A 16,753-nucleotide genomic window follows, 5' to 3' on the forward strand; every position below is an offset into this window, starting at 1 on the left:
GGGGGGGGGGGGGTCCCTCCACTGATTGCAGTCATACCAATCACACAGAAAGGTAGTTGTAGTTGATGGAGACCAGTCGTCTCAAGCCAGGACACTGCTGTAGGGGTTTCTTAGAGTAGTATTGAAAACTAAAATTGCTTCAGCAGCTTCCTCATTGATCTCCATTGTAAGGATCAAAGATATTCACTGATGATTCTAGTCCAACTCCTGAGATAGAGTCATACAGCATGGAAACAGACACTTTGTTCCAACTCATCCATGCTGACCAAAATCCCAATCTGACCTAGTCCCATTTGCCACCATTTGGTCGATATCCCTCAAAACTCTTCTTATTCATGTACCCTTCCAGATAACTTTAAATGTTGCATTTGTACCCGCCTCCACCACTTCCTCTGGCAGCTCATTCCATACATGCACCACCCTCTGTGTGAAAAAGTTACCCCTCAGGTCCTTTTTATGCACCACCCTCTGTGTGAAAAAGTTACCCCTCAGGACCCTTCTCATCTTAAACCTATGCACTAGTTTTTTCCCCACACTAGGAAAAAGATCTTGGCTATTCACCCTATCCATGTCCCTCATGATTTTATAAATGTCTATAAGGTTACCCCTCAGTCTCTTACACTCCAGGAAAAAGGCCTCAGCCTATTTAGCACTCCCTATAACTCAAACTCTCCACTCCTAGTAATGTCCTTGTAAATCTGTTCTGCACCCTCTCAATTTAACATCCTTCTTAATCGAAAAGTGGCCTCTCTAATGTCCTGTACAGCTGCACCTACCATTGACCAGAAACAAATTTGGACCTGCCAAATAACTTGTGGTTACAAGTGCAAGTCAGATCTAGAAATTCTGCAGTAACTTGCCTCCTAATTCCCTAAAGCTTGTTTGCCATTAACCAGACACTGGCCAAGAGTATAATGGAATACTCACCAATAACCTGGATGTGTACAATTCCAACAAGATTTAAAAGGTCAAAAGTATCCAACTTGGACAGCCCAGATGATTGGCATCTCATCCTCTGCCTTAAATGTACACTCCCTCCAACACCGGCATTCATCAGCAGTATCCCATTTACAAATGACATAGTAGAAACTCACCAACTCACCTTCCAAACCTGCAATGTGGAAGAATAAGGACAGCAGATGCATAGGAGCACCAGCATCTGAAAATTCCACATGAATCCATGTGCCATCCTTACCTGGAACTGTATGGTTGCTCCTTTGCTGTCACTGGATCAAAATCCTGGAATTCCCTTCCTAATAGTATTGTGTCCCTGCACCAGATAAACTGGCAGTTTAATTAGTCGGTTCACTGTGAATCAATTAAGAGAACAGATCTGTAGTACCTGTTCCAAGACCCCTGTACTACCTAGGCATTCTCCTATACCTGCTCCACATTGTCCTGAACCTGATCCACATTCCACATCTAGCCTTGGTGTATCTGCCCAAGACTTCCGGCCTACCGTGACATATCCCTATACTTATTCCAAGATTCCTGGACCAGCCTGTTTCCCTGTACCTATTTCGTATATTCCCTGTATCTGACCCAGGTCTTCCTGTATCTGCTTGTTGCATCCCCAGTATCTGCTCCAGGATTCCCTGGGACATGCTCCCCTGTAACCACCGTACCTGCCCAGGTTACCCTATACCTGTTCCATGTATGTCCTGTATCTGCTTTCTCTATCCCCTTTACCTGAACTTCATTCTCTTGTGCCTCTTCCCTGTACTCATTTACCTGATCCACATGCCTCTGTATGCTCTGTACCTGATCCACATGCCTCTGTATCCCGGTACCTGATCCCTTGGGTTTCCTCTATCCCCTGCATCTGATCTAATTGTCCATGTACCTGTCCCTGTATCGCCATGACTGATTCAATTTCCCATGTACCTGATCCACATTTTCCTGCACCTGCTTCCTGTATCCTCTGTATCTGATCCATAATGCCCTTCTACCTGTTTCATGTTTCCCTGTACTTGTGCTATTTTCCTCCATGTCAGTGATATGGGACCATGCTTTGGTAAAACCCAAATAAAAAGTTGCTAAATTAATACTTAACTGATTTGGCAAATTATGGAACAGGCTGTACTCAGGAATCACTTCTGGTAGGAAAGTCACTAGAGGAGTTTTATATTGTTGCCGTTCAGTAAATGTGTGAGGTCAGCTTTATACTAGTAGTAATGCAGCAAAGATTCCTCTGATTTAACAGAGGTATGGAGAAATGTTCTCTCCACTGACATGGCAGTAAATGTTTCTGCAATGTAGTGTGTAAATACAGGGGTGCACAGGAAAGCACAAAGGGGAAACTTAGGAGATCATATCCCCACCATCAGCCTTAGCTTAGTGGTGCAACTCTCTCCCCATACCCACTGGATCACTGGTTTCAGACTCACTATGGAGCATAGAATCTAGAAGACCACTCCAGTACAGGCGGGTGGGGGGGGGAGTGCTGTACTGTAGGAAGTGCAACCTTTCAGCTGAAACATTGAGGCCCAGTCTGCCCCATCACATGGATATATGTTCCATAGCACTATGTGAAGCTGGGGAGATCTGCATGTCCTTAATCATAAGTCACTGAAAGCTAACATTTAGGTGTAGGAAGCAATTCAGAAAGCAAGTGGTATATTGGCTAATATTGTAAGAGGATTTGAGTAAAGGAGCAAAGCAGTTTTACTTCAATCGTATAAAATGCTGGTAAAACTGCACCTGCGGTATTGTGAGCAGATCTGACCCCTTACCTAAGGAAGATGTACTTGCCAAAGAGGGAGTGCAGCAGAGGATCATCAGACTGATGCCTGGGATGTTGGGACTGTCATATGAAGAGAGACAAGGAAACTAGACCAGAATTCCCTGGAGTTTAGAAGAATGAGAGGTGCCATCATAGAAATTAACAAAATTCTTAAAGGGCTAGGCAAAGGTAGATGCAGAAAAGATATTTTCCCTGGTTGCAGTGGCAAGAAACAGGGGTGACACAGTCTCAGAATAAAAGCTAATAAAAGGAGGGAAACAAGGAGGTACTCTTTCACTCAGAGGTTGGTGAATTTTTGGAATTCTAACTCAGGAGTCATTAATAAACAAGTTCAACAGAGACCAATACATTTCTAGATCAAGTGACATTAAGAAATATGGGGATGGCATGGAAAATGGTATTAAGGAAGACAGAATGGCAAGCACAGCAAGCTTGAGAGACTGAATGGCCTTGTCTTGACCCTGAGTTCCTTGTTATTTAAGTCTCTTGGAACAAATCTAAAAATCACACAATACTGTTGTGTGATTTTTAAGTTTGTCCACCCTAGTCCAACACCAGCTGCTCCACATCACGGGAACAAATCTAGCGAGAGTTGGAAAGCCTTTTCATGATGTCAATGTCAAATATAAAAATGGCATTAAACAGCCTGCTTTTTCTTTGTAAGCTTGGCAGGCTCCAGCCAACCATGTTCATAATGATTAAAGATAAAAGTAGTTTTGTGTATGAATGTAACGGTTGTCTTACCTGCCACAAATTGCTCTCGCAGGCAATATTCTGCTACTATTAAAAGCTGTCACGTGATTGTGTGACTTCCTTATTAGATTGGGCTTTGTGCTGCTGACTCTGCGACATAAAGAGTTCAGGCAAAGACAACATGATTCAGAGCTACTTTATTGTCAACAATTTCCAACTTGCACATCTACCTGTCTTTGATTTGTTGAGGGCACAGTAACCTCATGATATTAACACTGGACAGATAATTCAGGCACCTGGTCTAACATTCTGTGGATCCAAATTCAAATCCTGCCATGGCACCTAAGAGAATTTAGGTTCAATGATTAAACTGATCTGCAGTGAAATACTCATTTCTGTAATGATGATCATGAAACAGACAATTATCACAAAAATGCATCGAGTTCCCAAATGCCCTTTGGAGGAAGGAATTAGCAGTCTTTACCCATTCTGGTTTACATAGAACTCCATCCAGAGCAATATTGGTGATTCTTAATGTCCTCTGAAATAGCAGAGTGAGCCACTCGGTTGTGGCAGACTGCTGCTTACGTGTAAAAAAGGGCCACCTGGTATCAAACTAAGCACCAGCAATGACAAAGGAGATGCTGTTGAGTCGGCCCTGCAAAGTCATGGCTGCATTGGGAGGGCGATCCCACTAACGAGCCAAGCCTAGCCTAACATAATCTAACTGACCAAATCAAACCTTCAACCAATTTCACATTCTTATTTGTTCTGTTCCACTGAGTTTGCAGCAAATATCTGATTTTCCGTCAGTAGGGAGTTACCCTGGGAATCCTCAACCTCGACAATGCATGAAGCCTTACAACAGCAGGTTAATCTCATGCAGAAAGATATTCTGCTGGTTATCACCAACTGTTTCCACCTCAGTTGTGTTTTGTTCCTAGTCAAGCTGTTCATGTGTAGCTACATCAGTGACATCACTCAGCAATGTGGAAAATTGCCCAAGTTTGCCCAATGGACAAAAAGCAAGACAAATCCATGCAGCCAATTACCATCCTAATGGTTTACTCTCAATCATGAGCAAAGTTATGGAAGGTGCTGTTTACAGTGCTATCAAGAGGCCCTTACTCAGCACATAAATGTTTATAGGATTTTCTAGTACCACACTTTTCAACACTGAAATGCTTATTGATGCTTAGTCTGAGTTTTACTTGACACCACTCAACTTCAGACATTCCAGAATTCAGTGAGATGACTGACTTGATGTTGAGGCAGCATTTAACCCAGTATTATCGAAGAAAATTCAAATCAATAGGAAATCAGTGGTGGTAGGAGGAGTTGGGGGTGGGGTGGTGCCGATTGGGCTGTGGTATGGAAACTGTCTGCTGCTTGCTGGAGGTCAATCATCTCAGGCCCGGGACATCACAATCCTCCACGACTGCTTCATTATAAGGTCAGAAGTAGAAATGTTTGCAAATTGTTTGGTATAATTTGCAAATCCTCAGATACAGAAGCAGTTTGGTATCTATGCACAGCAAGACTTGAACAATATCCAGGTTTGAGGTGATAAGTGGCAATTGCTAGACATTGACCATCTCCAACAAGAGAGAATCTAACCATCTGGCTTGACATTCAATGACATTTCTATCACTGAATCCTACATGATCAATAGCTGGGGGCTACTATGGACCAGAAACTGAACTGGATTGACCATGTAAATATTGTGGCTACAGCGGTGAGGGGCTGGGAATACTGTGGAGGAGACTCAACGCCTGACTCCCAAATGTCTGTCCTCCATCCACAAGGTACAAATCAGGAGTGTGATGGAATACTTTCCACTTGCCTGGACTAGTGCAGCTTCAAGACTCAGTGCCATTCAGGACAAAGCAGCTCACTTGACTAATACCTTAACCATCACTTCATACGTTCACTTTCTCCATCACAGACACACTGAAGCAGCAGTGCGTACCGTTTACAAGTTGCACTGCAGTAACTCACGAAGCTTCCTTCAGCAGTATTTTTCAAATCTAGGACCTCAATGATCTAGAAGGACAAGGGCAGCCAATACATGGGAACAGCACCCACTATAAATTCTCACCACCCCACACCATCCAGACTTGGAAATATATCATTGCTGCTGGGTCAAAAGTTTAGAATACCTTGCAGTGCATTTTGGAGTACCTACACCATATGGACTGCATAGCACAAGTTAGGGATGAGCAATAAATGCTGAACTAGCCAGCAATGCCCACATCCCATGAGTGAATAAAACCAAGGTCTCATTTGTTGCCTCATTCTGTAGAAAGCAAAAAAAAATCTTGTTTTTATAGAACACTTTGAACATAACACACCAAGGAATGGGACACTGATATCCCACTGTCCTGATTTTACACTCTGCTGAACTGGATCCAAATATCACACTATGCTGCTGAACGTGACTGCATACACCATTCTGGCAATGGTGTCCCTGATATCCCTCAGTGCTGGTGAATAGTTCGCTGAAATTTTAGGCTTGCAGGTTTGGAAGTAAATGATCTCACCTTTCAGTGTAAATACAGGATACAAATCAGTTATCCACGAACTGTTGCCTGAACCTTTGTAGCACTCTCAACCTAATGACACATGAGACTTAAGTGGCTCAGCAGTTACCCTCACAGCACCAGGGTCCCAGGTTCGATTCCAGCCTCGGGTGACTGTCTGTATGGAGTTTGCACATTCTCCCTGTGTCTGCGTGGGCTTCCTCCGGGTGGTCTGGTTTCTTCCCACAGTCCAAAAATGTGCAGGTCAGAGAATTGGCCATGCTAAATTGCCCATAGTGTTAGGTGCATTAGTCATAGGGGCTTGGGTGGGTTACTCTTCGGAGGATCGGTGTGGACTGGTTGGTCCGAAGGGCCTGTTTCCACACTGTAGGGAATCTAATCTAATATCCCATTGATCCTGTAGGGATACTTTCCTGATTGTTGATGCTAAATTACTATATGTTCAAAGAATTGATATTAACTATATTTACCCTTTTTAAATCCCACACTCTCGACTCTGATCTCCAGCATCTGCAGTCCTCATTTTCTCTGGCTCGCCTGGAATTGCTTTATTAAAGTTTGTCTTGTCAGGCTGGCAATTTCATAGTCCCTTTCTCTTCAATATGAGCACAGCTGATGTGAATTCAAAAACTAAACCTTTCAACATTGGACTGTCATCCCAGTGCATATTCAATTTTGTTACAATCTCGGTAGAGACAGAGACCTTCTAAAACATCAACTTTAATTTTTAGTTATTGACTGAGATTCTTGTTTTAAATGAAAAATGTCAAAACAAAGCAACACTATCTCATTAGCAGTTTTACTTTTAGCCAACATTCTCATCAGAACACTTCCTGCTTTAAATTTAACTGAGAATCCCTTTTTATATAAGTTTCAGAGTGGTCATTCTATTCTCTCAAATCAAACAAACTCGTATCACAACCCGCAGGAATTCACTCCAATTCTCCTTAGTTTCCTTTGTTAGCACCTCGACCTTCAGAGCCTTCTCTGAAATCATAAGATCTTAAGAAATAGGGTCAGGAATAAACCATTCAGCTCCTTCAGCCTGCTCTGCAATTCAATAGGCTCATGGCTGACCCAACATTCCTCATGTCCACTTTTCTGTCCTTTCCCAGTAACCCTTGAATGCTCTACTGATGAAGAATCTATATCAGCCTTAAACATACACACACAGCTCTGTGTGGGAAAGAGTTCCAAAGACTCTCAAATCTCGGTGAGAAGAAATTCCTCCACAACCCAGTCTTAAATTGGCACCCTTTTTGTTCTGAGACTATGCCCTCTGGTCCTAGACTCTCCCATTAGGGGAAACATCCTCTCATGTTAAGTCCCTTAAGAATCTGATGCATTTCAATGACATCACCTCTCAGTATTCTAAACTCCACTGAGTTGAGTCCCAACTTGTTTTATCTTTTATTCAGAGATCATTTGTTAAACCTGCCTTATTAGCCATTACCAGATTCCTGCTTGCTGATTGGCTCCAATGACATATTGCTCTAGGAAACTATCCCTAAAACATTATATGAATCCATTATTGTAGCCACTACCCTTTCCAATTTGATTAACCCAGACAACATGAAAATTAAAGTTACTCATCATTATTGCTCTATTCTTTTTAACATTCTCCTATGTGATTTATAGCCTTTCCCAGAGTGGCTACTGTTTGGGGATCTGTACACTACCCTGACCAATGATATCTTTCCCTTTGTGATTTACCTCCATCCAAATGGACTCTACATCAAAGATTAGATCATTTCTCACAACTGTCCTTTCATTTCTAACTAACAGTGCTAACCCACCTTTCCATTTCTATTGTTTCTCCAAAAGATCAAAATCTCTGATGCTAAGTTCCCAGTTTTGAACTCCTTGTAACTGTTTCTGTAATGGCTCTGAGGCCACATTCATTTCCCTTGTTTTGCACAGTCAGTTTATCTACCTTACTCCAAATGGTTTGTGCATAAGGTACAAAGCCTTTAAGTTGTTTTTATGGTTTCTTGTCACAATATGATATTCATACATTCTGTTCCTTAATTTATTTTCTGGTAACAATTGACCCCATCACCAGCCTGCAATCCTATCTTCTCTTTTCCCTTTGATTTTCTAATTTTCCACACAACTGAACTCACGATCCCCCCCCCCCCCCCCACTATCCACAAAACTACTTAGCTTAATAAAGCCCTATCTATAGCCCTAGTTATGCAATTGGCCAGGACTCTGGTCCTAGTATGATTCAGGTGAAACCCATCCCATCAGACTGTATCCCAGCTTCCCTAGTACAGTGCCAATGTTCCATGAATTCAAACCCATTTCTCCACAACAATCTTTCAGCCACACATTTACCTCTTTAATCAGCTTGACCCTTTGCCAATTAGTTCATGGCTTCAGTTCATAGTTTCAGTTCTGCTTTGTAATTTAGTCCCTGGCTGCTCATATTTCCTCATCAGAATGTTTCTACTTATATCATTGGTACCTACATAGATCAGAACAAGATCATTCCCCTCCCATTCCAAGTTCTCCTGCGGCCCAGATGAAATATCCTTCACTTGGGCACCTCAACACAACCTTCAGCATTCTCAATCTGGCCATAGAGAACAGCGTCTATTCCCCTGGCTATACTATCCTGGCTTACAACTACATTTCTATTTTATCCCCCTCTTGAATGGCTCCCTATTCCACGATACTATAGTCAGTTTGCTTATCGTTTCTGTGAGGTTTCTACTGTTGATATCTTCCCATAGCTCTATTGGACAGATCTTGCAGTCTTTAATTCCTCATTAGCAGTTCAATTCATTAGCAGTGTTCCACAGAAATACCCCTTGATTTCTGCTCCTGTTTCCCCAGTTTCAGACACAGACTGCTCACAGGCTGGCTGCTCCACACACTAAAAACAGCAAAGATATATTAAAACAAAGGAACCTTTCCCTCTCAACCCATCTCCATGAGACACAGAATTTGCTTTCAAATACAAATACTCATTGATTATCTTTAACTTGAAACTTTTTCGTTTGTCTGAAAAGTACATGAATACTTAAAAACATTCCCTTTGCTACTTCAAACCTTCTTTTCATTTTGGGAAACTACTCAAATAATTTAAACCTCCCCAGTTTACACCTTGACTTCAAAATCTCTCCTGAGGTACCTTCCTAACAAGAGATTTAGAGAGGCTATTATAATCCTAGGTGTTAATATCTCTACCATCCCAGAAACACAACTGGACTCTATCTTTGACGTACAACTCCAAGGCTGTGTGAAAAGTCTTTGTGCAGGATTACTTTTCCCCCTAAGCTAGCCAACATTAAAAGTTACAACTTATAATTTGTAGAGGGAAGGCATTCCTTGGTCTGGTGTATTACTTGTACTTAGAACCACTGGAAGTCTTCAGAATATTTGCGGGATGCAATAGGGAGGATATGGAGAAATCTATTTGGTATGAGTATTGACAGGATCCAAGGGGCATAATCTTAAAAATAAAGCCAAGAATAAAATCATGAAGTACTGTTTCACACAGAAGATAGATAAAATCAGGTATACGTTCTTCCAAAAGATTGTGGATGCTGGCTGTGTAATGGAGCTTTCAAAACTAAGATTCCATGGGGAGTATCAAAGGGATATGGCGTAAAGCGTTATTCGAATACAAACTGCCTGCTGAATTTGAACCAAGACATATACAATTTATTTGTGGAGAGAGTTTATTGACTTCCTGAGTTTTCAAGCTCTCTACCAATAGCTCCCCATCCCCACGTTCCTTATTCATGTGTTCAAATTCAATTAATATCCACCACCTGTTTTGTTTAACCTTGACAATGGCATTACAAACAGATGAACAAAGAATAAGAGTACACCACCCAGTCCTTCAAGCCATTCAATAAGATCACGATTTGACTTTAACCTCATCTCTACATTTCTGCATATCCCTCAATCCCTGTTATCATTCAACTCCTTTGTTACCATGAATCTACCTACCTCTAAATTAAAATATTTAAAGATTCTGCATCCACTGCCTTTTGCGGAAGGGAATTCCAAAGGAACTCAACCCTCCAAAAGAAAAAAAGGTTTCCTCATCTCCCTTAATTGGGCAACCCTATATTTTATTAAACTATGACTACTAGTTTTAGATTGTCACAGAAGAGGAAATGTCCTATTAACACCCACCTGGTCAAGGCCCCTTAGGATCTTTTACATTTCAATTAAGTCATCTCTAATTCTTCTAAATGCCAGAGGATACAAGCTCAGCCTGTCTAGCCTTTCCTGATAAGGCAATCCACTCACTCCAGGTATTAATCAAGCAAACCTTCTGTGAACTATTTCCGACTCATTAACATATTTCCGTACTGGTCTCTGTACTCAGGATGTAGTCATTAGCAAACTTGAAATAAATTGATTGACCATCCATTAACATAAAGATAGGTAAATGGAACTGACAGATCAGATCTAATTGCATGGTGGAACTGGTTCAAATGGCTGAATGAACCATTCCTGTAGCTGTGTTTCCATATTTCTTATTTTGACTTTGTTTGATCGTAGAGAGTAGTTCATAAAGAATCAGCAGTCTGTTCAGGGCACCACTGCACTAATTCTCTTTTCTTTGACAAAAATGAGAAAAAATAAAAAATATGGGGAAGATGTACGCCAATATCTATGTTCAAAGCAAATGTGATTTCCAAAACTTAAAAGGGGGCAAAATATGCTGAAAATCATTCATATCTAAAGCAATAGAATGAGGAAGTTCCTACATGTGTGTAAACATCAGCAGTACATCAATTTCCATTACACTCTGATAAGCGTATGAACTCATTCTTAAAAACAGGATATTAATAACCACAACTAAATGTCTGCCATCAAACATTAAACACTCTAATAATTCACCACACATGTTTTTACAGAACATGTTTGCTTATGGAAGGCTGAACACTGTACATAAGGAATTCCAGCTGTAACAGAGCTGGGACAGCACAATAGACAGAATAAGAACAGACATTGCTCCAATGGGCCAAGATAACTGCGTGATTTACCTTGGAAAGTTCAGAATTTCTGTCTGACATGGCTGAAAAACAGTCTAAAAACCTGATCAGAACCAAATGGGCAGCATCTAGTGGAAGATTTCAGCAACTGCACCATCACACAGAGGATAAAGGTCTAGTACTACGAGCCACACAAGTTTAGTTTTTTTGGACAGTGGATGACCTCCAATAAGGTGTGGTGGTACAATGATGGTATCCTTATCTCTGAAGCAGCAGACCCAGATTCAAGTCCCACCTACTTCAGAGGTCTGTAATAACATCTCTGAATGGGTTGATTAGGAAGTATCCAGTAGGATGGATAAGAAGCATGTGCCCATTCTGTGCAGTCTGACATACTGGGAATGTCGGAAAAAAATTGGCACTCATGCCTGAGGCATAAGAATCAATAAACATACAATTAAAAGGTTTTGTTCTAGGACCACTACTGTTCTTCATCCACAGAAAAGGATGCCCTCCCTGATGTAGATTCTCTCCAGAAAGTGCAAGTCTGGTTTGCCCTGAGGCACTCAGCAAAGCAAGTCTGCACATGGCCTGACGAGCAGTTCCTGAAGAGACTGCAATCAAAAAGCTGTAATTTTCAAATGCACTTAACCTGAATATGAGCTGGGAGGCATAGGAGGGCTTCATCCCAATTTCATGTTCAAAGACCAGAGGTTGTTGCCGAGCTCTTTCAAAGATCCACCCTCTGGAGATTGTTATTGTTGTCACTGCTACTCCTTCCCAATTCCCTCATTAATCATTCCTACTTCCCTGACACTGAACATTCTTTACTTGCTCGACCATTGATGGTCATGCCTTCAACTGCCTAAGCCTTACTTTCTGCCTAAAACATCTGAATTCCTATCTCAGTTCCTTTTTTAATACGGTCCTTAAAACATAGCTCCTGCAGCAAGTTTTTGGTCAACCTTCATGATGGCTCTGTGTCAACTTTCAGTTTGCACTACTGTTGTGATGGGCTTATAAACATTATTCCCTATTAAAGCAGCTACTTAAATGCCAAAATGCTATTATTTGTAGTTTATCACATTACTAAACAAATTTGAGACATGAAAGAAAACCTATGTGAGAGAGGCAGTGCTCTAATTTAGTGGACATCCATGAAGCCAATTACCCCATTTATTGCGATAGGTCTTGTTCATTGACAGCATTCATTTGCAATTCACTGGCACACTCTTCCACAGACAGGGAGAGTTTGGTCATTTCAATGGAGTGGGAAGCATTCACTTCACAATGGCATTAAGCAAAACTAACAGAGCAAACTCAGATAGTTACCCCCTTAGAGTGCTTTGGAATATGTTCTTTTTAGGAGCGTTTATCATGAGATATGATCCTATGGGCCACTTGTAATCTGAGGTTGAACTATGCCTACATATAAAGAAGGACATTAGGTAAAGCATACAAAATAGGTCAAGGATCCTTTGGTGCTGTGATAATGTGCCATTGGATACATTACCACTAGGAAAAAGTGAGGACTGCAGATGCTAGGGATCAGAGCTTAAAAATGTGTTGCTGGAAAAGCGCAGCAGGTCAGGCAGCATCAAAGGAGAAGGAGAATCGACGTTTCGGGCATAAGCCCTTCTTCAGCAATACATTTTTAAGCTACATTACCTCTAGGCCAGGTTTACATTCAAGTCCTGCCTGCCCTGTACATGTGTCACAATATGTCCAAACAGGTTGACTGTAATCATGTAAAATAGATTGACCAACAGTTGGCAAGTATCTCTTATCAGAGTTATTGCCCTCTGGAAAAGCCTATAAGATTAGGAAATCAAGCAGTCTTTTAAAAGGGAACTTAATGGTTCTAGAATTAGCCATAGGTTTTTAAAAGTTTGTTTTTCCAAAGGGATTCCATTGTTAGTCGATGGCTCCATCGGGTGCTGGTCGTAACACATCGTAAGTGGGTGTGCTTGATTGCTGTGATGACCCTTTCCATTCCATCCTCTTGAATGTTTTGTGCACATAGATAGATGACCCAGGCTTATCTTGCTTTGTGGATGCCCTTCTCCTCCTAGAATTGACGAGGTCCCACTGTCCAATCTGCGCTCTAACATAGTGGGGGTAGCACAGCTATGGCATGACACGATTGCTCAGTAGTTAGCACTGCTGCCTAACTGTGCCAGGGACCCCCTGATTCCAGCTTAGCTGACTGTCTAAGTGGAGTTTATACACTCTCACCCCTCCCCCCCACCCCCCCAGTATCTGTGTGGGTTTCTGTTGGCCACTCCCATTTTTTCTCACAATCCAAATATGAGTAGATTTAGTGGATTGACCATGATAAATGGCATGTAATGTCCAGGTACTGGTGGGGTAACAATGGTAGATGCAGGATACAGGGATTGGGTTTGGGGGTGGGGGGGTGCACGCACTGGGTGGGATGTTCTTTGGAAGATTGGTGCAGACTCAATGGGTCAAATGCCCTCTTTCCACACACTAGGGGGTTGAATGATCCTATGACTCGCTTGAAAATGCAAAATTTGCAGTGTGGGAGTGAATCCACAGACACTCTTTCCATACTATATAAATGAGGAAAGGGGGAAATGTGAAGGGACAGGAGAAAGTGGCATTGTGGTTATTACATTTGAATAAAAATTTTCAATATCTAAACATGATGGATAATGTTAAGATTGACAGATTATATTTAAGTCTCTGTGTGCAAAACTGAAATATACAAATATAAAAATGTCCAAACAAATCTTGAGACTGAATGGACTTTCAACCTGACAGAAGCAAAAGTGTAAAAAAGCCTCAGTGTGCTGTCCTACTGAGTTTCTTCAGCACTTTGTGTCCGCATTTCAGATTGCTAGCAGTTACAGTATTGTAATCAACTCAGGGTACAGTTTGATAGTTGTTGAATTCTGTGAACCATAAGATTATAACTGTAAGGGAGGCCTTTGGTTAAGAATATATATTTCAGGGTGTGGCACTGAATGGACACAGTTGAGTCCTCCAAAGCAACCTTCAGGAGAAATGTACTTTTAAGAGGTTAAAAAAGGCAGCATTCTTCATTGATTAGGCATGATATGGTTATGAAAGGAGAATGAATGAACTCCATTACGAAGCAGATTGTATATGACTTGTGGGAAAAGAATGTAGGATTACATATGGAATCTCGCCAAAAGTTGAGTCTAGGAGAAAGTAGATTTGATGTAGGCCACAGTAAGAAACGTTGGTTAATGCAGAAGAGTCAGCATGGATTTAACTGAAAATAGTGTTTAACTAACTTGCTGGAAGGGTTTGTAAAGGTAAGAGAGAGTCGATGATATTGATGCAGTGTATATGAACTTCCACGAGCACTTGATACAGTGCCACACAGAGACTTGTAAGGAAAGTTGTATGTCATAGAAAAGAAGGAACAGTAGCAACATGGATACAAAGTGGGGTGAGGAATAGGAAATACAGGTAACATCCAAGGAGAGATAAACAATCTAATGTTTCAAGTCAGTTTAAAAATGAAGAATCAAACTGGGCTTGAAATGTTGACCCCGCTTCTGTCCATAGATGCTTCCGCAGTGTTTTGCTTTTATAAATTTGCAGAGGAGTTTGCAGAGGGGTCAACATTGGAAATCTTGCCTTTCATGAAATGTATAAATGATCTGCAAGGGACAATTTGCTGACGACATAAAACTTGGGTGAATTGTAAACTATGAGCAGGGCCTTCAAAAAGACACTGACAAGTTGGTAGAATGGGCAGAAGGGTGGCAGTGAAGTTAATTGTGGAAAAATGGGAATACACTTTGGCTTGAAGAACATAAAGAGACTATAAACTGAAAGAAATTATTCCAAAGGGTGTGCAGGAGCAGAGAGGCCAGGGTATTGATGGGATAGGTCAGCAATCAAAATTCACCCAGAGCTTCTGCAAACAAGGTGGGATGAACAGCTTCTCTTGCATGGTAACAGCTCTGTAATTCCCAATTTAGATGGGAAAGAGCGGTAGATGAAGTTTTTCATATGGTCTGCATCTGGGGATGTTAAATGAAGTGGAGCTCACAATAGGATATATCCTGTAAGGGCTGAACAGAGTGAGTTGGAATTTAGGCTGCGGGGGTGGGATGTTCTTCGGAGGGTCGGTGTGCACTCGATGGGCTGAATGGCCTTTGGGGAATCCTATTATTTGGCTCAAATTTCTCATTCTGCTTTTCCTTGCAATCTGAGCTTAGACTCTTACGTCTGCCGTCGACACTAATAACGCCGCGGTTTTCTGTTGTTTTGTTTCCCTTCCGCTGCCGCCGGGGACGGACGGACGGACGAGCAGCAGAGGCCGGCGAAGCAGTCACTGAGCACCTCGGTTTGCCGGGAGTCACACTGGAAGTGCCTGATCCTCTCCCTCCTGATGTACGGCTGCCTGGGGGCAGTGGCCTGGTGTCAGCTCACCCGGGTGACCAAGCTGCGCTTCGACAGCTCCCTGAAGGGCAAGTCCATGATCTACCACGACAGCCCGTGCTCCGACGGCTACGTCTACATCCCGCTGGCCTTCCTGGCCATGCTGTACGCCGTCTACCTGGTCGAGTGCTGGCACTGCCGCGCCCGCAGTGAGCTGCAGCACAAGGCGGACGTCGACAGCGTCTACGAGCGGATCGGCCGCATGCGGCGCGCGGCGCCCTGCATCTGGTGGAAGGCGGTCAGCTACCACCTGGTGCGGCGCACGCGCCAGGTCACGCGCTACCGCCACGGGGACGCCTACACCAGCACGCAGGTGTACCACGAGCGCGTCAACACGCACGTGGCCGAGGCGGAGTTCGAGTACGCGCGCTGCGGCGTGCGCGACGTCTCCAAGGAGCTGCTGGGCCTCGAGCGGCACCCGGCCACCCGCCTGCGGTTCACCAAGTGCTTCAGCTTCGCCAACACCGAGTCGGAGAACAGCTACCTGAACCAGAGGGCGAGCTTCTTCAGCGAGATCGAGGGCCTCGACGACTACATGGAGGCCCGCGAGGGCATGCAGCTCAGGAACGTCGACTTCAAGGACTCCATGATGGTGTACGTCGACCCCGACCGCCCGCCCTGGTACATCTCGCCGTACGCCTTCTGGGCGGCCGGCCTGCTCATGCTGTCCTGGCCGCTGCGGGTCCTGGTCGAGTACCGGACGGCCTACGTGCACTACCACGTGGAGAAGCTCTTCGGCCTGGATTACTGCGCCGCGACGCCGACCGAGGAGGGCGGCGCGTACTCGCCGCCGGCGCCGCTGCCCCCCGCCCGGCTGGGCACGGTGGACAGCACCGAGCTCGAGTGGCACATCCGCAGCAACCGGCAGCTCATCCCCAGCTACTCGGAGGCCGTGCTGATGGACCTGGCCTCGCTGTCCGTGTGCAACGGCTACTCGGCCTGCGGCGTGGTGCGGGCCGCCGACTGCGACGGTCGCTCCAGCAGCTCCTCCATCTTCTCCCGCAACGTGTGCCGCAGCCAGTCGCGCTTCTCGCTGGACACCAGCCGCTTCTCGCTGTGCCGCCTGCACGGCTCCTGGCGGGCCGGCCTGTGGCACAGCCGCAGCAGCAACGTCAACGAGCGCTGCCGCGACGACCACTGCCGCTCGTACTCCAGCCAGCTGGCGATCAGCGAGAGCCCGCCCAACTACCACGACGCCCGCTTCTTCCCGGTGCTGATCGTCCACCGGCCGTGCCAGGCTCGTGAGGCGGACGGCCGCAGGTACTACATCCGGAGAAACTCCTGCCTCGAAACATCTTTGTGACCCTCCCCGTGCCTCCCGCCATCTGCCTTCCTTCGTCTCCGCCTCCCCCAAACCCCCCCCCACACCCCCCCCCCAC

The 16,753-nt window shown here is 43.9% G+C and overlaps 1 protein-coding gene across 2 annotated transcripts in view; it reads left to right on the forward strand.

Moving 5' to 3' along the window:
• si:dkey-13p1.4 (transmembrane protein 151B) overlaps positions 1–16,753 on the forward strand; it is a 51,114-nt gene that overhangs the window by 17,009 nt on the left and 17,352 nt on the right. For both annotated transcript variants that reach the window (XM_043698203.1, XM_043698202.1), the window contains exon 2: positions 15,247–16,634. In XM_043698203.1, coding sequence (XP_043554138.1) covers positions 15,247–16,634 — 1,388 coding nt within the window. The remainder of the gene's footprint in view (positions 1–15,246; positions 16,635–16,753) is intronic.

The sequence above is a fragment of the Chiloscyllium plagiosum genome, chromosome 10 (genome assembly GCF_004010195.1).
Source record: "Chiloscyllium plagiosum isolate BGI_BamShark_2017 chromosome 10, ASM401019v2, whole genome shotgun sequence".
Classification (NCBI taxonomy): Eukaryota; Metazoa; Chordata; class Chondrichthyes; order Orectolobiformes; family Hemiscylliidae; genus Chiloscyllium; species Chiloscyllium plagiosum.